The sequence below is a fragment of the Condylura cristata genome, unplaced genomic scaffold (assembly GCF_000260355.1).
Source record: "Condylura cristata isolate star-nosed mole 26May11 unplaced genomic scaffold, ConCri1.0 scaffold00024, whole genome shotgun sequence".
NCBI classification, from domain to species: Eukaryota; Metazoa; Chordata; class Mammalia; order Eulipotyphla; family Talpidae; genus Condylura; species Condylura cristata.
The window spans coordinates 26,106,846-26,128,415 of NW_004567125.1; the positions used below are offsets into that span (position 1 = coordinate 26,106,846).

General features: G+C 41.6%; 1 protein-coding gene and 1 pseudogene across 4 annotated transcripts in view; one reads left to right on the top strand and one right to left on the bottom strand.

Annotated features, from left to right (window-relative positions):
* The window catches only part of RGL1 (ral guanine nucleotide dissociation stimulator-like 1), a 255,146-nt gene that overhangs the window by 174,711 nt on the left and 58,865 nt on the right, over positions 1-21,570 (top strand). For all 4 annotated transcript variants that reach the window (XM_012729126.1, XM_004688562.2, XM_004688560.2 and 1 more), the window contains one exon: positions 18,121-18,198. In XM_012729126.1, coding sequence (XP_012584580.1) covers positions 18,121-18,198 — 78 coding nt within the window. The remainder of the gene's footprint in view (positions 1-18,120; positions 18,199-21,570) is intronic.
* On the bottom strand, positions 5,148-13,480 carry LOC105854006 (annotated as a pseudogene).

The following is a 21,570-nucleotide window of genomic DNA, read 5'->3' on the forward strand; positions in this document are numbered from 1 at the left end:
TTTCATTTTCCTGATAATCAGCTTTCATGATTGACCTGTAGGCAGTGGCTTGCAGCCTTCTAGCTAATTCAAAGTGTCTGCTTTATTTCTTATTTAGGGTGAACAATTCACAAGGAATCACTTGCCTCTCACCTTGGCTCAGAGTTAATTCGAGGGCTCATTGGCTGCCTTTTAACTTAAGACATTGTTCTTGAATTGTGACTTAGCTGTTTGTGTTAGGGCTTTGAGATTTTATCCTTTCTAATTTCAAAAATACACTCCTCTTAAAAATACTTTCTTAGTAAATTCGTCAAGTAATGTAGCTAGACACTGTTGAAAATACCCAACCTCAAATATAGAGAGTGATCCTTAGTGAGTGATTCTCTCTGAGAACTGTGAAATGTCTACACAAATATCTAGATTTCTTTTCAGACAGCCGCCACTTTAGCTACTTGGGGACTATTTCTTTACCATACTGTCTCTCTCTGGTCCATATCTTTGAATTAAGCAGAAGTCCTACGGACACAGAACTGGGTGGAATTAGGTCTCCAGAAGCATTTGCCAAGCTACTGATGGCACTCAGTCACAGTTTGGAAAGAGCTGAGCAGAATATTGCCCCTTTATTTCAAGTGAACTCTCCCAATGGAGAACTTCTGGGGAGGATTTTGGTTGAAGCCTTCTGTAAACACAGTGCTTTGAGACCAGTCTGACTTGAATTTGCTTGTTTATGTCCCAAAGAGGAGGCTAAGTCAGTGGCTCTTTGAACCTACTTCCTTTTCTCATGTATGCCTGTCTTGCATTTTCATAAGCTTTATCTCATTCGGTTCCCTTATCACTACCCATGTTTACAGATGAGAAAATAGAGGCTCAGAAAAATTCAATCATGTTTGGTACAGCTAGAACTAAGACCTACCTCCTTCTGACTTGGAAGCTTTTTCTAAGTAAACCAGACTTCTCCCGTGATTTGTTAAATCTTTTTTAAGGAAGGGGTGATTTGGGACTCCCCTTCAGCTGTCCTTTTGTCTGTGGCCTCAGTTGATTTTCCTTGGAAACTGTTTTTCCTGAGTGATGTTCCCTTTATGCTGCTGTGAGCAATCAGTTGAAAGCCAGTGCTCCTAATCTACCCATCTGTTCAAATGATATTCACTTGAATATGTTGAGTATATGCTGCACACTGTCCAACGTGCTGTATACATAATGCTGGACACATCCGTCATGATACCTGTCTTGTTGTTTAATGGCTGATTGTGTTTAATGGCTAGGGGGACCGCAGCATTAAACCAACATGCAAATAAATGCATAGAATTAAAATTAATCATATGATTTAAATAATTAACTTTTTAGAATTAATAATAATATAAATACAATTTATATAATTTATTAATACAAATTAATCTTTAGGAAATAAGAAGTAGGCTCTATGACAGAGGCCATGCTGGAGGGTCTCAGGGGAGGCTATTCTCCAAATAGAATTGAATATTGGCTAGTGATCAAAGTGGTTGGGAAGGTCATGATCCCTCAAGGTCACTGTCATGTTTGTGTGTTTAGAGAGTTTTTGTTTGTTTACATTTTCAGGCTAAATCACCTGGCCCTAGTCTGCTACTTTCTAAGGATGACTTATCTTGGAGGGTAGAGGTATAGAAAATTAGAGGGCTTGGGAGATGTTATACAAATCTGTTACCGCCATGGGGATCATAACCTTAAATCCATACTTCATGACCCTTGGAGAAGTGATAGCATTGCATGTAAAAATGACACACCAATAACCAGCAAGCATGGGGCTAACCATGCTTATGAAGCCAAGAGTTGATCAAATGAGAAGCTTGAAAACATTTTATTTCCCTATGGTTTGTCATAAACAGATATGCTTCCCTTTCCTTGCATACTTTTTTTTTTTTTTTAAAGATTTATTTATTTATTCACACAGAACTGGGATACAGGCCAGAGATGCGGAGGGTGAGAGGATTCACCAGAGACAGAGTGGGGAGCAGAACAGGCAGATCAATGAAGTACACTGCTGAGGGGAGCAGCGGGCAGGTCAGGAGAGGTCTGCCAGGCCATGGGGTCACGTCCGGGGCAGGCGGGAATCGAACTCATGCGGAAGTAGCTTTAGCTTCTCAATGCTGTGCTTTAACCCGCTGCGCCATGAGGGAGGGCCTTCCTTGCATACTTTTAGAATACTTTATGGGAAAAGCAGCTTTCCTGTCTTTTTCCTAATCCTGTGATTCCTATATGAGGCACAGAGATTTAATGGCTAAGGGCATGGAGTTAAGAGTAAGAAAACTTGAATTTGATCCCAGTCTTACATCCCTTACTTGCTTTGCAGTGTCTGAGAAGTTACTTAACTTTACTAGCTTTAGTTTCATTATCTGTAAAAAGAGATTGAAAAATAACCCTATTTTTCAGGATTATTAGAAGGCTGAAGAAAGATAATATAAAGTTCTTGGTGTAATCACTGGAAAATATTAAGTGCTTAGGGTCACCATAACTTTGGCTTGCTTTATTTAAGACACCCATCACTGTCCTTTCTTATTTACCTCACATAGTTCCTGACCATCTCCACATCTCAGAGATCATGTCTCTCTCGTCTTGCTAGACCCACAGAGAGGGATGGTATCTGGCAATAGGTACATGGGAACTATTTGTTTAACAAATACATAATTTTTTTTTTAAGATTTTGTTTCTTTTGTGTAGAAGTGGGGTGCAGGTCAGAGGTGGGCAGGTAAGAGGACTCACCAGAGGCAGAGTGGGGAGGAGAAGAGGCAAATCTACTGAAATACACTGCTGAGGGGAACAGCGGGAGGGGCAGAAAAGGCCTGCTGCACCACGCGGGTCACCTCCCTAGCTGGGGATTGAACACTGGCCAGCACCATGGGCCTTTGAGGTGGAAGTGCTGAGACTTAACTCTTAGGCCACTAGAGAGACCCCATAATGCTCATTATTCTTCACACCTGTGATGAGCAGTTGACTTGGAAGATACAACAGTACCAGCCTCTGCCTACATTTGGTGGGAGAGACAAATCTCTCAACTTATACCATTATTTTCAAGGCAGTGAGGACTTAGGGTCCACTTTTTTTTTTTTTTTGGATATTGACTATTTTTTAGAGAAACCTCAAGTTTATAGTAAAGTTGAGTGGAAAAGAGTCCTCAGAACAACCCTCCTGGTACCACACATACACAGCCTCTTCTGCTTTCAACATTCCCTACTAGATTTGTACATCTGTTGCAACCATTGACACATCATTATCACCCAGAGTCTGTAGTTTATCTTAGGGTTCACTCTTGGTGTTGTATATTCTGTGGTTTTAGATAAATATAAAATGATGTTTCCATTATTATAGCGTCATACAGAGTAAATTTACTGCCCTGCAAATCTTCTGTACTCTGCTTATTTATCTCCCCCCCCTCCCCAATCCCTGGCAGTTCCTTACCTTTTTATTGTCTCCAGATTTTGACTTTCCAGGCCATCATATGGTTGGAATCATATCATATGTGGCCTTCAGATTGGCTTCTTTCACTTTGTAAAGCGCTGTAAGTTTTCTACATGGCTTGATAGCTCATTTCTTTTTAACACTGAATAATATTCCACTGTCTGACTGGACAATTGTTTGTCCTCGACCAATTAGACACGACTTGGTTGTTTCAAGGTTTTGGCATTTGTAAATAAAGCTGCCATAAACATCCATGTACAGATTTTTTGTGCAGACATAAATTTCACCTCTTTTGTATAAGTGAAATTTCTTATCTTCCTTAACATACCAAGGAGCAAAAATTCTGGGTCCCATGGGAAATGTCTATTTAATTTGTGAGAAACTGCTAAACTGCCTTCCAGAATAACTGTACTATTAAACTTTCAATGGACAAAAGTTCTTTTGCTGCATACCCTCGGCAACAGTTGGTATTATCTATGTTTTGGATTTTGGCCATTCTAATATGTGTGTAATAGTATCTCATTGTATTTTTAATTGCAGTTTTTTAATAACACATTTTAATGAACATCTTTTCATGTATTTACATGTCATCTGTGTATCTCTTCTGGTGAGGTCTGTGTTTAAGTCCTTTTCCCAGTTTTTTTTTTAAGATTTTTTTTATTTATGAATACAGAAGTGGGGCACAGGCCAGAGGTGCAGGGGCTGTGAGAGGATTCATCAGAGACAGAATGGGGAGCAGACCAGGCCGATTGATGAAGTACATTGCTGAGGGGAGCAGCAGGAGAGACAGGAGAGGTCTGCTGCACCATATGGGTCACCTCCAGGGCCAGGGATTGAACTCTCACTGAGGCGGCTGCAGCTAGCTTGCAGTGCTGCATCCTAACCTGCTGCACCACCAGTGAGAGCCCCCCTTGACCAGTTTTAAATTGTATCATTTATTTTTTTATTGTTAAATCCTAAGAGGCTTTACTTTTCTTTTTTCCTGTTTTGGATAATTGTCCTTGATCAGGTATGTCTTTTACAGACATTTTCTTCAAGTCTGGTGCTTGTTTTCTCATCCTCTTGATATTTTCTTTTACAGAGCAGTTTTTAATTTTAATGAAGTAATTTTTTCTTTCATGCCTTCTGCCTTTGATGTTATATCTAAAAGATCATTGTCATACTAAAGGTCTTCTAATTTTTGTCCCATTTATCTTCTAGAAATTTTGTAGCTTTGTGTTCTACTTTTAGTTTTAATATCCATTTTGAGTTATTTTTGTGAATGGTGTGTGAAGTTTGTGTCTAGATTATTATTTTGCACATGAATGTTTATTTATTCAACCTATAATTTGTTGAAAAGACTATCTTGGCTCCATGGTATTGCCTTAGTCCCTTTGTCAAAGATTTGACATTATTCATGTAGGCCTATTTCTGAACTCTCTATTCTGTTCCATTAATCAATATGCTTATGTTTCATCAGTATCACACTGTTCCAATTACTATAGCTTGAAGTGAAGTAACATTAGTTTCTGACTTTGTTCTCCTTTAAAGCTGAACTGGCTGTCTGAATCTTTTGCAGCTTCATATAAACATTCAAATCAATTTATCAATATTTACAAACTAAGTTGCTGGGATTTTCATTGGATGACTTTATCTTGGGAAGGGGTGAGGGAAGATACCAGAAGGCAGCTTCATGATTTCATTAACATAATACATGAGCACAGGGGTGGAAGAGCACAAGGGGCTATGGCGGTGGATCATGGGAGCTGTGGTGGGGGAAGAACAACAGGGACCACACCTGAGGGGAGAAATCAAATACTGTACAAAAAATGAACAGTGATGTAAGAAAGTAAATAAATAATTTGATAATTAACACAATAAATACATGTGCAAATGAGCTGGCTATTCATGTGCAGCCTGGCATGGACATTGGTGACTGAATGGATGGCCAGCTGCATGGCTCTTTCCATGGCTTTGTGGTTTTTAGAGGAGAGCATGTGAGCCATCTCCACATAGTAAGATTTGTGGCACACCATCAGTGCTTCCAGCTCTTTGGCCTTGAGCACGAGAAACTTGTGGAAGCCACTGGGCAGCCTGTGCTATCTTTTCTTGATACTCCCGTAACCATTGCTTGGCATCGAGATCTGGCCCTTGAACCTTGTGAGTACCTCTTGTGGATGGCTCTGGGTTCCTGCCAGTTGTGCTTAATTCAGTTATGCTTAATTTTGACATATCACTTTGACTGATGGCAGATGAACTTCTTGGTTCTCTTTTGGATGCTCTTGAACTTCCTGAGGGATCTGAGGGCAGCCACAATACTGAGTGAGAGACAGCTGCCACCTCCATAGGCAGTGCTGAGGAAGAGAGCTGGGGTAGCCCTAACTATTTATCAAGCTGGGAAGAACTGACATCTTGGCAATATTGAATCATCCCACCCAGGAACATGAATATTTTTCACTTACTTAATTTGTCCTTGATACCTTTCATCAAAGACTTGTAGTTTCCTCCTGTACCTTTGTGTGGAATTTTTAGATTTATACCCAAGTATTTCATTTCATTTGGGGGGGGAGGTACTGGTGTAATAGCTAATGTATTTTTAATATTAGACTCCACTTGCTTATTGCTGGCATGTAGGAAAGTGATTGGATTTTATACTTTACCCTTGCATTCTGCAATCTACCTTTCATCTCTTGTTAGTTCCAAAAATTTTGGTCAATACTTTCAGCTTTTCTACATAGGCAATCATATTAGCTGTGAACAAAAGCAGTTTATTTCTTCCTTCCCAATCTGTATTCTATGTATCTGTGTATCAGTATCTATTTATCTTTGCATTAGCTAGCATATCCAGTGCATTGTTTAAAAGCAGTGGTGAAGAGAGGCTATTCATGCTTTGTTCTTCATCTTAGAGTGAAAGTTTTGAGTTTCTTATTGTTAAATATGATGTTACTTGTAGATTTTTATAGGTGTTATTTGTCAAGTTGAGGACTTTCCCCCATTCCTAGTCTCTTAATGGTTTGGTCATTTGCCTTTTCTGCAGCTACTTATATGGCTGTATTTTTTTTCTTCAAATGATTTTCAAATGTTGACTTTAGTTGATTTGTTCAAATGTTGAACAAAATTTGCGTACTTGGTATAAATCTGTCTTGATCATGGTGTGTAATTCTTTTTGTACTGAAATTTCTATTTGGGAGGATTTTTAATCTGTATTTATGAACTATATTAATCTGTACTTTTCTTATCTATGTTTATCTGGTTTTGGAGTTAGGGTGGTGCGGGTGGTGCTAACCTCATTGAGTGAGTTAGGAAGTAGTCCCTCTGATCCTATCTTCTTGAAGAGATTGTTAAGAAACTGGAACTATTTCTTCTTCAAATGTTGGTAGAATTGACCAGTGAACTCATCTGGAACTGACACTTTCTGTTTTGGTTACTGATTATTGATTCAATTTACTTAGTGCATTTGAGTCTATTTAGATTGGTTCTTCTTAGGTAGCTTTTATGACTTTAATGTAGATGTGAGTTTCTGAATTATTTCATTTTCTTTTTAATCTTAAGATTTTTAAAGATATTTTTGCAGTGCAGGCCTATTGGCAACAGATTGCTTCAATTTTTGTTTGCCTATGAAAGCCTTTATTTCTGAAGGATACTTTTGCAGGGAACAGATTTTTTTCCCCCTCTCAATGCTTCAAATATTCTATTTCATTCTTCTTCCTTGATTATTTTTAAAGAAGTTGGATATTATTCTTCAGTCCTTTGTAGATAAGGTGTTTTTTGACTCAGGCTTCTAACAAGATTTTTTTCCTTTTAAAGAATTTTTTTTTTAAGTTTAAATATCTCATGTCTAGGTGTATTGTTTTTGGCATTTATCCTGCTTAGTGTTTCCTGGATTTGTGGTTTTGTGTCTGCCATTAATTTGGGGGGAAATTCTCAGTAATTGGTTCTTCAGATATTGCTTCTGTTCCTTTCTCTGTTTCTTCCCCTATTATTCCCATTATATAAACCTTATATCTTTTTCATTTGTCCCATGGTACTTTTTATTCTGTTCAGTTTTTTTTTTTGTTTGTTTTTTGTTTTTTGTTTTCTGCTAGTGGTTGTTTTTGTTGATCAGTTTTTAAGTATCTGTTTTCATATTCTCAAGCACAGACACTTATGTATCTAAAAATTTTTACCCAATTGAAAGTTCTTCAGTTTTAAGAGTTTTTATAATTTTGGACAATTATTTATCAGATGTCTTTTAGAAATATTTTCTGCCTGTCTGTGACTTAACCCCTAGTTTTCTTGACTGGGCATGCACTTATATGCAAAACTCTTCCTACCTCTTGCTTCACTCCCAATCTGCCCCCACCAAAGCTGGGAGGTGGTTATAGTAAGTTTCCTTTCAAAAAGCTCCCAGCACAAATCCACTCAGCTTTCATTTGCTTTCTTAGCATAAGAAGCTGGTATGTGTTTTTGAGATGATACAATATGTTTCAAATTACTTTTTCTGGTTAAATCTTACTTAAAAATAATTGTTTTGTCATTTAGTGCTAGAATTAGACTAGGCATATGCCAAATATTCTTAAGATTCATGCTGTCATGCAGTTCTCCAGAGGCCCCTTTCTTTCCTCCTTTTTTCAGTAGGTTTCTCTTATTGAACCTCTATTGTTCCACACCCAAAGAGATGGATTATGAGCAGGGAGTACTCTGGAATCTGAACCCATTTAGATGCCTCATAGCAGCTTACACTGGTGACTGTAAGTCACCTTTAGACTCACCCTTTTACAGTAGTAACCTTACATTAAATATTATAATAAACTCATAGCCAAAATTTCCCTATACTTCTCTTTCTTTTAAGTGTTACTTGTTTATGTCGAACTTCTATCCCTACCTCCCCATAAAATCAAGCCAAAACAAATAAAGTGGTTTCCCCATTGGGTCTTTAGTCCCACTGTGTATGAAAAAGTTGAGATTTTTTTTGATTAGTTGGCTCCAGGATGTTCATCCCGTCAAATAGTGGGTAAACTTACAGGAAATCCTAACATTGCTTTGTTTCCTTTCATACTTAAAATACAAACCTACTGGATATCCTGACTAGGGTCAAAGTTTCCTAGAAAATGAAGGTCATTTCTTAAGATTTTAGTGATAACAAGTGAGTTTAAACAGGTTTTTTTCTAGGTTTGAGAGTTAATGACTCCATAAGCAAGACAGACATCAGATGGTATATAAGTTATGGGTAAAAAACAAAACAAAACAAAACAAAACAAACAAAAAAACCCAGATGACTCAAAGATAAATTTAACACAGACAGCATTTCTTATAACTGTTAAGAAGATGAAAATATTTACTGATGAAAGAGAAAAGAGGATTATAACAAGAGTGCTGAGAAGCTTCAGGCATTGAAATACTTCTGACACTGAAAACTTCTGTATAGCACATCCAGAAGGGCTGATGATCTTCTGGCTCATATTTTTCTAGGTGGGGAAAGCAGTTTAGTTTTTTTTAAAAAAGATTTATACGGGACTATGGTGGTGGCACAGGGGTGATTTGGTGATGGGAAACCCGTGGGGATTACAATTGAGATGAAAAAAAAATGTGAAAAATGATGTAAAAATAAACTTTTTAATAAAAAAAAAAAAAGATTTATTTATTCATACAAAACTGGGTGCAGGAGGTAAGAGGATTCATTAGAGACAGAGTGGGGGGCAGAACAGGTGGATTGGCTGAAATATACTGCTGAGGGGAGCAGAGAGCAGAAAAGGCAGGAGAGGTCTGCTGTGCCATGTGGGTCACCTCCCAGGCCGGTGATCAAACGCATGCTTCAGAGGCTGCGGACAACTTCATAGCGCTGTGCTCTACTAGTTCTTAAAACTGTTGGTGATACAACATTTGTATATTTTTATATTCATCTGTGACATCCCAAAGATGGCCACTCTGAATCCCTGGAACATACGAGTATTTTAGAATACATGGCAATCCCAAATTAAAGTTGTAGATGGACTTACAGTGACTAGTCAGCTCCTTGAAATAAGGGTATATTGGGTTACCTAGGTGGCTCAAAGTAAACACAAGGTTTCTTAAAAGTGAAAACTGAAGGCAAAAGAGGAAGAAAGATTTGAGGATAGAGTACTGATTAGAGAGGTGCTACATTGCTGACTTTGAACATGGAGGAAGGGAGCCATGAGCCAAAGCATGCAGACAACCTCCAAGAGCTGAGAAATAATTCTCTGTAAAGAAACAGATCTGCTGACTCCTTTCATTTTAGCCCAATGGGCCTGGTGTTGGACTATGAACCAAATACAACTTAAATAATCAATTTGTGTTGTTGAAGTCACTGAGTTTTTAGTAATTTATTGAGGCAGCAGTGAAACATGAATTCAACATCAACAGAATTTTTGGTCTATTAGAGAAATTGGTCACAGGTTTTTAAAATTAAATTTAATTTTTTCATATCATTCATTTTTGCACAGTAATTGGTTTCTCCCCTCAGGTGTAGTCCCCATAGTCCTCCTGCCACCCTATCACCCCTGAACCATCATCATATTCCCTTGTATTCTTCCCTCCCCTGTATTCACCTGCCCCAACCAGTTTTTCACAATTTGATTTAAAAATGTTACAAGGAATTCTTGTCAGAAAGAGTGACTTCAGAATTCTCAGAATGGGTTTGAGGCAGCTAGAAGGCCAGGTGTTGTTTGACTTCCACCTTTGTGCTCTCAGCCAGGACACAGTGCCCTGTTTAGACGTGGCTGAAGCAAAGGGCAGGACTTAGTCTCCACAGATAAGCACTGGTAGTCTTCCCGCCCCGAACAGTTCCTTTGGTGTTGTTTTAGAATCTTGCTCAACTATCGTCCTATGAAAGAAGGCGAAATGAGCTCTCTTCCCTGCTGGGTTGATTGTCTTTAGGAAATCTTTATTTATTTTGGCGAAATGGGCCCAACTGTCACCCTGAAAACCCTCTGTGGGAGCATGTGGTGCAGAGCCCTGGCTTATGGGACGGTGGTGACAGGTCCGTGACAGAGGACACTCAGGGATGCTGTCAAGAACACTGCCTCAGATCTTAACCAGGCTAGCTTTCTTTGCTTGGAATAAGATAAAAATGTTACTATGAAGTAGCTTTTTTTTTTTTTTCCCAATTTCCTTGGCAAAGGGAGGCACGGTATGCAGTTATCCATTGTTTGGAGGAATGACTACCAGATTGCCCAGCAGGTTTTTAAAAAAATTGCTTTTGTTTGGGGCCACAAAACAAAGCTGGCAAAAACTGAAAAGCAAGGTACATATAGTGAGTGCTAACTGGGAAGTTTTAAACTTGGTCTTGACAACCTGGAGCAGGGCTTCTCACCATCTTCAGCAGTTGATAATAATAGTTGATCACAAACCCCTTTAATAAATACTTAAAACTACAGACCCCCTATAGAAAAAAAGTACATCCTCCAAACTAAATAGTTTTTTAAAAAAATATTTATGCATACACACAGAACTGGGGTATAGGCTAGAGGTGCAGGGGCAATGAGATGATTCACCAGAGACAGAGTGGGGAGCAGAACAGTCAGACTGATGAAGTACACTGCTGAGGGGGGTGCGGGGGAGACAGGAGAGGTCTGCTGCGCCATGTGGGTCACCTCCAGGACCAGGGATCGAACTGGCACTGAAGCAGCTTCGGTTAGCTTGCAGTGCTGTGTCCTAACCCGCTGTGCCACCAGGGAGGGCCAACTGAATACTTTTTAAGGTTTCTCAGACTTCCATCAGTTTATCCAGGGCCCCTGGGTTATGACCCCCACGCTAGCATGGGTGATAGGAGAGCACATTGGTGACCCTTCTGAGCTGAAGAGGCCACTGCTTCTAACCTATATAGTGATGAGGTAAATATCCTAAGTATGGTCTGAAACATAAATTATTTGATTTCATTAAAGCAAATTGGATGAATTGTAGTTAATTTAATGGTTTTTAAAAACTTGTAGCTCTGTGTCTTAAAAAGTAAAAGGAACTGGCTGTTTTGAGTTAATTTTTTTTTAAAAATTTATTTATTCATACAGAACTGGGGTACAGGCCAGAGGTGCAGGGGCGGGTGAGAGGATTCACCAGAGACAGAGTGGGGAACAGAACAGGCAGATCGACAAAGTACACTGCTGAGGGGGGCAGCGGGTGGGTCAGGAGAGGTCTGCTACACCATGTGGTCACCTCTGGAGCAGGCGGGAATCGAACTCATGCGGTAGTGGCTTTAGCTTCTTAGTACTTTAACCTGCTGCGCCACCAGGGAAGGACCCTATTTTGAGTTAATTTTATATTTTCCTTACCACTTTTTTCTTTCTGGACATTTCTTTCTCTCTCTCTCTCTCTGTGGAAGACAGATACACTTAGCTCTTGAGACTGACATCAGGTTCCTAGTCCTGGGAAACAAAATTCCTTTGCATTTGGTCTCTACTCAAGTTGCCAGTAAACACCAATTTAGATAAATTGATGCTATATTGAGTATTATGAGCATAGGGGGAAAAATGTTCTAAAAATGAGACTTTGTGATCATAACCTCATGGTCATTGTAGGTGGTTTCCTTGAATCAAGAGCTCTCCAAAAATCATTTTCTTTTGTGGTTGGGAAAATTGGAGCCCCATGCTTAGACTGATTTGTAAGGAATGTGTTCATTTATCTTCAACCTGCGAACAAGCTAAGCTGGTTCACAGAATCTGTGGTTGTGGGAGCACTGCCTGCTCCCTACCCCCCATCCTTGTCCTCAGCCTCCTTCCTCTGTTGCCTGTCCTGTCCCACTGCTTTTGTAGTTTGCTAACCAGACGTGTTTGCAGCCGGTTGCTGAGAACTGTCCTGACTAGCATGAAGGAGATACTGATGAGCCAGCAAGCTATGGGGGCTGAACACAGGCTGGAGAAGAGAAACGATGACAGGACTTGCAGTGGAAATAGGAGAAACCTTCAGGCAAGGGTGTGGACTGCAGTGGGAGAAATAACTATGGATTTGAATGAGGAACAAGTTACGGCACCTTTTTCTTTTCAGGTCTCTGGAGTGCAAAGATTGTAAAATTTTGTCTTTTTCTTGGTCTCCTCATTAGACAGTTGTGAGTTGGGTCTGTGGGAGAAGATACAATTCTCAAGGAAAACTTTATATAACTTTTGGAACTGTTGTGGAGCAGAAATGCTCATTATTGTTTGCTATGGGTGTTGCCCTAATGCTCAAGGACAATTGTAGAGTTAACATGTCTCTCAAAAGCCACAGAGGATGGACACTCTTCACAGCAAAGACCTGGAGAGAGGACCGTGGCTCTTTCTGGTCTTCTAGTTTCTGATCACGAGGAAACCCGGCCTGGAGAGCCAGGCCTTATGTGCATGAGCATTGGGCCAGGTTCTCTGCTCAGCATCATTGGCCCCCTTCGTTCTTGCAAGAGAACAAGGAGTTTTTGCTTTGTTGTGTTTGACCTTTGTCTTCTCATTGAGTAGCCAACTTCATGGTGGTAAGCAAGACCTTTCCAAGGTAGGCTTGGTGGTCATGATCCAGGTCGAGGGTCACAGCTGGGTGGAGAGCTGTTGGCCACTAGGTTATTATTCAGAGCAATTAGAAACAACTCTTTCTCTGACCTGTGGGATACATTGGAGGCTTCACTCGGTGTTCCAGACATCTGTAGCCACGCCAGCCATGTCATCCCATGAGTCAAGATCAACTCCTGAACATTTTTCTCATACCTGACCTGTATTCTTGTGGGTCAATTCAAGAAAAATGTCTCAGATGTTTGTAGACAGGGGTGGATTTGAAAATCAGACTCCCAGTGGTCCTTGAGTCAACAACTTCCTGGGAGGTCTCTCTTGCCTTGACTTCCTCCACTCTGTTCTTTCATCCTCCCCAGTAAGTAGCTTCTTCCCTTTCTAGCCTTTCTTTCTTTCATGGTAGTGGAAGGAATTAATTACTTCATGTACCAAATGTTTATTGAGTGTCTCCTAAGAGCAGGCTCTATTCCAGGCCTAGGGGATATATCCGTGAACAAGAGAGAAAAGTAAAACAAAATCCATCCATGGCCAGCTAGACCCAAGCCCTCCTTCCCTGTCACTAACACACCCCATCTCCTCTCCCTTTACTTACTCTGTTCTGCTCTTTCCTCTTTGCCCTTCTCCATATTCCTCAAACTCACCTTCTTGCCACTGGTCCAGGGCCTTTTCTCACTGGCTTCTCCTACCCTCTGCTTGGAAGACTCTGGAGATCTGCATAGCCCATCCCTCACTTTTTGGAGGATTTTGCTGAAGTACCATGTTCACATTTGACTTTTCCAGAATACCCCAGGTAAAACAGCCACCCTCAACTCTCCAGTCATGTCTGCTCACTCTACCTGATTTATTTTGCCCCTCTGTATGTTTTACTAGCTGACTTCGTGTTTATTGACTAATTATTAGCGTACTGCCTCTCTGCCCCCACTACAGCTTGCTCTTCATAAAAACAGGGCTTTGGTTTGCCTACTGGTGTATCCCCAGTGCTTTCTGAAAGTACCTGAACATGAGGTTTAGGAATAATATTCATTGGATGAGGACTTAAGCAGCGAACGAATAACTGAATAATTGAAACTCAAGATTATTAACCTCAAAGAATGTTTCATCTGGTGGAAACAGATAAATAAATACAGTAGCTATAGTTTGTATGTTCAGATAAGGACTCAAACTGGGATTTAGGGGCTGACTGTCAAGATTTGTATTGCTGCCCCACTCATCAGCTACATCTTCAAGGAAATGATTGCTTAAGCTCTCTGGGTCTCATTTTCTTATCTGTTCAGTAGGAATACTACTACTACTACTACCACACAGGATTTTTGTGAGATTAAATAAAACAAGCCATAGAAAGTGCTTAACACAGCGCTTGGCAGTAATTGTTAACTGCTGTTATTATTGGATCATTTGCTGTGATCAAGTGGAACTTGATTCTTCGGGACCACCCCTCCACCCCACTCCGGTCTGGTGTGACTTGGAAACTTTTCTGTTGGGGACCAGAAACACTGTTCCAGGGCACAGTTTGATCTTAGGATTTCTTTGACCCATAAATACCTGGTTGTCCTTTGAAATATATATTAAACATTTGATCTGCCCCAATAGGCTCCAAGTAATACATTCATCCTCTCTGGAATGTAACCATGTTCTTAAATATCAGCAACCAGTTAAACATGGTATCAGTTTTTTTCCCCTTTTCTAGCATTTTTTAGGCTGCAGTAACATAGCTGACTGAAGCTGTACTTTAAGACACATTTATCTCTTTTGCTTTGTAATTTAGAGAGAAGCATGTCAAAAGCTATTTTGACAGTTTGTATTTTAATTTCAGTCTTATGAGTTACCATTTAAAGAAGGGCAGTTTCACCTGGGTAAGCCTTCTTAAGAGGTTGGAGCTTTGATCTTAAATCCTTTGCAGAGATTGGAGGTGACACTGTTGCCAGGTTTGTCTGTAGCTATTCTGCCACCATTAATTAAAAACAGACACTTACACACCCTGTATCTACCCCTCTGGAGTAAATGAGTTTAATGGGAAGCTATGAGGAGATTCATGAAACCTCAAAGAAGCACTCTTAATCTTGTAAAACTGACTCTCAAATAACCCAGCTTGAACATTAAAGTGCTATTGATTCAATGCTCATCTAAGTTTTTTCTATGAAACATTAATTCTCCTAATGCTAGGAAAAGTACAGGGACAAACAACTATACCTTCCTCACCTAGTAAGTCCCAGCAGGTTACAGGATTGTTGCTTTTATCTCATTTCTAACAGTCTCCTTTGTAAAATTGTATATACATTTTATTATTTGCATTTTCTTCTTGCTTATGCCTTCGAGATCTCAGTTATAAGATCTTATACCTTTATTATTATTATTATTTTGCATTTTAGTTTTAGATTTTTGGAATGATCACAGCTCTCCTAAGGCTTGCTTCTACTCTGAGGCCTTGAGGAACAAAGCCACAGGCAGGTTGAGACACTTGCATAAGTAAGAGGCCTGAGGATGTCACTGCAAGGATAGAGCTGAACCCCGTCCTTTCAAAGTCTGATCCCTGTCTGCTGAGAGAAGCCCAGGAGACATTTGTTGCCAACAAAGGGCCATCACCATGTTTGTTGGATTCCAGGTCTAAATGCTGAGCAAAAGAGACTAAAAGCCTTGCCTGTGGCATTAATGTTTTAATAGGCAACAACAAACTAAATTACATTGTGTTCTTAAACCCTCAGCAAGAAAATAAAGCCTTGGTTTTAGAGTTGGTTTGTATGTTAGGTCAACAGTCAAGGAAGACCTCACTGATGAGGCGCCATTGACCTGAAGTTGCTGAGGGTGTGGGCCATCGGCTGAGGCTGGAGAGGAGGGGCAGGAGGAAGCCTGGCTTGTGGGTGGAACGGCACAGAGCTAGGGAAGTGAGTGAAGGAGGAAGACTGGGTCAGGATCAGAGTGGTAAGGGGCCAGGTCACCCAGGGCCTGTGACACAGGTAAGACTCTGGTCTTTTCCCAGGGCAGTAATGGGATCCAATTGCCATGGAACAGGAGGCTGGGCAAAGTCAGGAGGCCAGTCTGAGGGCTGGTGCATCAAGAGACGTTGCTAGTTTGGGCTAGTGTAGAAGGAATGAGGCAAGTTTGGATTCATTTATGTCACAAAGACCAAGCCAAGAGATGTTCCTGGTGGGTCAGATGGAACAGAATTTGGGCTGACCTCAAGCTTTGACTTTGAGACATGTGCTCTGTCACACTGGCCTTATTTTTGATACTTCTCATCCACTATTCTCAGTCCCTCTGGTCCTGATGGTGAGCCTGTAGACTCACCATAGTCAGGTGCAGGTGAAATACTCTGTGGGCTTCATGGCTTATATTCAGAGCAGAAGGCAGGCTAGTTAAAGAGAGAGAACTTGTCCACCAAAGTGAGTCACCTGTCCTTGACACATCCGCTGATGTTTCCTGAGGTGTCCCATTTGGGGGAGGAGCTGTAGTGGGTGTCATTGCCATCCAAGCAGAGCTCAGTAAAGAGTCTGAAAAATGCAGAGGATGAGCATGAGGACCCAAGAAGCTGGAGTAAGGAAGAGAATGGGAGGGGCAGGAAACAGCATGGATTACTCTGAAGAGAAAACCATGTAAAGTGGTAAATTTTGTATCTTTCCTAGATGAGGGTCTTCCTTTTTTGTTTTTATCTCTCATGGCTTCCAGTTGGTAAAAGATGCAATCTTTCCAGAATTACCAAAGAGACAATTATGGGCTAACCACAGTGGGACAGAAACAAAGAGGAAGTCATTGAGGACTGAAGGGGAGGGTTCCTGGGTCACTTGGGCCAGATGGGTGAGATCCAGTGGTTGTCTGAGAGCCCCCGCTTCTCTGCCTCCACCCTCGGATTTCCTTCTGAAATAAACTACAGAGTCTGCTCTGAGAGAAAGGAGGGCATGGTTTGTTCACTACGATGGTGGCCAGGGAGAGTGCCAAGAAATCCCACTCTGTTAATTTACTAGGAGTCTTGTTTCCTATGCCTGCCTTGCTCACATGGGACGGAGTAAACCTTAATCTAACAATTCTTATCTTAGGGAAAGCAAAGGGTAGCCCTGGAAGTCCTCTAAATAGCAGGTGTGGAACAGAATGAGGAACAGGGAGGGCGGAGGTCAGTGGAAAATAACTTTTGGGAGGCCTAGAAGTCCATAAGGCTGATGAGCTGGAGATAGGAGCAGGTGGAGGGCTGGGGGCTGATGCCTAAGGGTGCAAACTGGAACCCGCCAGGATAGGGTGACAGGGAGCCCAGATGGACTGGCACTGGGTCAGGCCAGATGGGGTTTTATTTTTAAAAGGATCTGTAAGTCCTGGGAACAAGGGACCATGAGGATACTGGGGCCTTTAATCCCATTAGCAGAAAATAAAAGTGTGCTCTTTAAAAATGTAAACCCACCAATAGAATTTCTATAATCAGAACTTTGAGCTGAATAGCTTGCAAAATGCCAGGGAATCTCTGGCTCTGTAGTGATGGAAGAGAAACTGCAGGAACCATTTAGGCTTTATAAGTCGATATAAAGACACCTCAAGAATTTAAAGTGCTTTTACTAAATGTACAGTTTGAACCATGGGAAACATGCTAACTTTGCACAAAACAGGCTTGCTTGGGGACAGATAGTGTATAGTGTGATTAGGGACTGATCACTTGTTCAGTAAATTTTGAGTTTGAAGGAGACAGAATGCAGAAATACCAGTGTTTCCCCCCAAACGGGTCTCCTCCCGTCACTGTGTGTAATCAGCCTGGCTTCAGTGTTCCCATAGCTGTCCTCCTGATCGCAAAGGCTTAAGAATTCTGTTCTTCGGTCCCTGGCTCATCTCAGCCATTATTTGAAGGGCCAGAATTTTGTCCATAATCCTCCAAAAGGACTCCCCTGCAAGGAGCCAGGCTCATACGCAGCGTGCTGGTCCTTGTGTGCTGGTGTGACCCAAGGGTCAAGCATTGGTCTCAGTAGCTTGTGGGAAACCTGGAATCGCAATACTCCTGCTAGAGGGAGATGTCTCACTTCATTTCAAAGACCCTAAAAAGCAAATGTTAGCTATTATTGTGAAAGCTTAAAATAGTGTGTCTGCTTTTAAGTCATTTTCCTTTAGAAATACAGATATACCCATTGGCTAGCTACCAGTAATATGGTTTCATGTGATAGTATTCTTTCATAAATAAGGAAACTACTTAATTACTCCTAAAAAGCTCAACTGTTATTTGGGGCTTGAAAGTGAGTGGAGTTGCCTTCCAGCACCACTGACTGCTTTTGTCTGTTTGTTTTTATCTGTAAAGGTATGGAAACTTGACAAGCCCAAACTGTGAAGAGGATGGAAGCCAGAGTTCTTCAGAGTCCAAGACAGTGATCAGAAAGTAAGTAGTTTTTCTCCATCCCAGCTCTTAGCCAGAATTTACAATCTGAAAAAACCCAGCTCATTAGTTACATGATTCCTCTGGGTGTTGCCATGGTTTTTTTTTTTTTTTTTTTTTTTTTTTCCCCCACTAAGCATAGCTAGAATTACCTTTTGATTATCTAATAATATTCATTTATTCATCCAGTAACAATGCATCATGCACCTGATTGTTGTTCAGGGATACAGCCATGAGCCAAAAAATATAAGAAAGCCCTAGCTCTCATGTCGTTTCTGCTTTAGTGAGAGGCAGACCCCACACAGAAAAAGGAAGACTAAGTCAGAGCAGGAGGCTGATCCTGAGAAGAGTCTGATTCACCCAGAAGCCAGGAAGGGTAACACTGGGCTTGAGACCTGGCTATGGGACCAGCCGGGCCCTGAATGTCCAGGCACAGAGTGTGGAAGAGGCTGCAGTCGGGAGGCCAGTGAGGCTGAGCAGGAGGAGAGGGTGTAAGTGCCGGAGGACATGAGCTGTTACTGAGCATAGCTCAGATCTCACAACACATAAAGGCCTTGGAAAGCCCATTGGGTTTTATTCTGAAGAGGAAAGGAAGTGTTCAGGAAATTTTGAAGAGAATGTTTCGGCCTGATTTATAATTCAAAAGGCTTGCTCTGGTTTATGTGGAGGCTCAGCCTCACTGGCCTCCTGACTGCTCCTTGGGCACAAAGGAACAGCGCCTCTTCTACCGTCTGTGCCTGGATGTTCAGGGCCCAGCTGGTCCCACAGCCAGACCCCTGCCCCAGTGTCACCATTTCTGGTGACAGACCATGGTGGTGGCAGTGGGGTAAGGGTAGTCAGGACCCTGGCAAGATAGTGTGGACCTGAGCTATAACATGGGGGCTGTGGAGGGGCCCATTTGCCGTAAGGTCTGACAGGACATGGAGGAGAAAGAAGAGCCTGGGATGCTCACCTAAGGGTTATGGATTGAGCAACTCAGAGGAAGGAGCTCGACTATATGAAGTAACAGTGGAGAGGAAGAAAGGCTTGTGCGAGGAGCTTTGTCAATAATTTAATTTTAGCCATGTTTACATTGAGGGCATGGATGAGTCTAGATTTCAAGGACACAGACATTTAGGCACCATGGGTTTATAACATTGAAAGCTGCGCGACTGATGTGACCTCCTGTGGAGAAAGGGCAGATAGAGATGAGAAAGCTCCAAGAGTCTGAGGAGGGACTGCTGCTTGAGCAGCACCTCAGTCTGTGGAACCTGTGAGAGGCACCATCTTGGAGGTATGGGTGAGGTGAAGTGATGGAGACCAAGTCTTCAGAGGAGTTTTGTTGTAAGTACCAATAGAGAAACAGGAAGTAGGATGGTTTGAAGGACAAGGAACAAGTTTCATTTTTCATGTCCCAGTGCAAGCCTCGTGGATTAGAATCTGAATTTTAACAAGTAATATTTGTTTTTGGAAAATGGGAGGTAGTGTATGCTGATGAGAGCTAGCTAGGAGACGTTGAAAAAAAGTCCACAGTGCAGCCCTGGGCCTTCTAGAAGAGATGTCCTTGAGTGTATGGGAGAGATTCCAAGGCGTCCGAAACCACCCAAAAATAAATACTCATCTGGTGGCCAAAAGTCTGGGGGGTGGGGGAAGGGCAGTCCTAAGTTATTACCTCCTCTGAGGACTGACTGATGGGTCGCACCCCTTAGTGGCCAGGACATGTAGGGGAGAAAACTGAGTATGTTTTTTTTTTTAAAAAAAGATTTATTTATTTGTACATACAGAACTGGGGTATAGGCCAGAGGCTCAGGGGTGGCGAGAGGCTTCACCAGAGACAGAGTGGGGAGCAGAACAGGCAGATCAATGAAGCACACTGCTGAGGGGAGAGGCGGGCGGGCCAGGAGAGGTCTGCCATGCCATGTGGTCATCTCCGGGGCAGGCGGGAATCAAACTCATGCGGAAGTGGCTTTAGCTTCTCAATGCGGTGCTTTAACCCACTGTGCCACCAGGGAGGGCCTGAGTATGGTTTTTAAGAGTTTAGGTAGTTTTTGGAATAATTTTACCAGATGGGTAAAAACTTTTCAGAAAATAGATAAACCTGCATAGATAGTTGAATGCCAAGTGCAGGTATGATGAGTGGGCAAATACTTTATTCCTAGAGGGCTTGGTGAAGGCTTCAAAATTTGAAGTATGTTGAAGGAGGGCAAAGATTTTGGCAATAGACAAAGGGAGCAATGAGACCAAATCAGGAAAATGCAATGGATGTGGCATTTTGAGGGACAGCACAGAATTGGGGCACTGCCTCAATGTCTGTATTGGAGAAGTTTGTGGAGCTGAAGCTAGATTATGGCTACCAAGAGAATTTAGAATTCCCGGATAAACAGTGGGTATCAACCCTCCACAATTTTATAGGAGCAAACCAATACAGTGAGGTAGGTGATTTGGGGGCTATATTAGAATCTTCCTATTCATAGTGTTCCTTTTAACTAATGTTTTTGTGTCCTTTGGATAGAAGCCTGGGAGTGGAATTGATGGATCATATGGAGGCTCCATTTTTAGCAGTTAGAGGAACCTCCGCACAGCTTTCCATAGTGGTTAGACTAGTTTGCATTCCCACTGGGTGGTTTCACTCTAGCAGGAGTGTAAGGGGTCAGGAAAAAAAAAAAGTAATTGTAATAAAGTAAAAACTAACATCAATAAACAACTATAAACCAGAGACACTCTACAGTGGTCGAGAGGGGAATAGGATCAAAATGGGGTGGGACGAGAACACGGGACTGTGGTGATAACACACGGGTGAAGTGGTAGTGGGAAGTCCATGGGATTACAACCAAGTTGAAAAAGCATAAAAGAAAAAAAAGTGAGGTCCCAGGACCAATACCATCTGGGAGATTGTTAGAAATACGGAATCTTAAGCTAGACCTAGACCTCTTGGGTTAGAATCTACATTTTCTGGAGATTTGTCTGGTCATTCCCATGCACTTTGAAAATGGAAAATCATAGACATAGAGGGTTTTATATTAAAAAATTTTAACCAGGGGTACTGAAAAGCATTTTTTTTTTAAAGATTTATTTACCGGTTCATACAGAACTGGGGTATAGGCCAGAGGCTCAGGGGGCAGCAAGAGGCTTCATCAGAGACAGAGTGGGGAGCAGAACAGGCAGATCGACGAAGCACACTGCTGAGGGGAGCAGCGGGCGGGCCAGGAGAGGTCTGCCATGCCATGTGGTCACTTCCAGGGCAGGCGGGTATTGAACTCATGTGGAAGTGGCTTTAGCTTCTTTGTGCTGTGCTTCAACCCGCTGCGTCACCAGGGAGGGCCTGAAAAGCATTTTTTAAAAGAACCTTTTTAGATCAAGCATTTTAAAGCATATGCAAAAGCTTCAGTACTATAG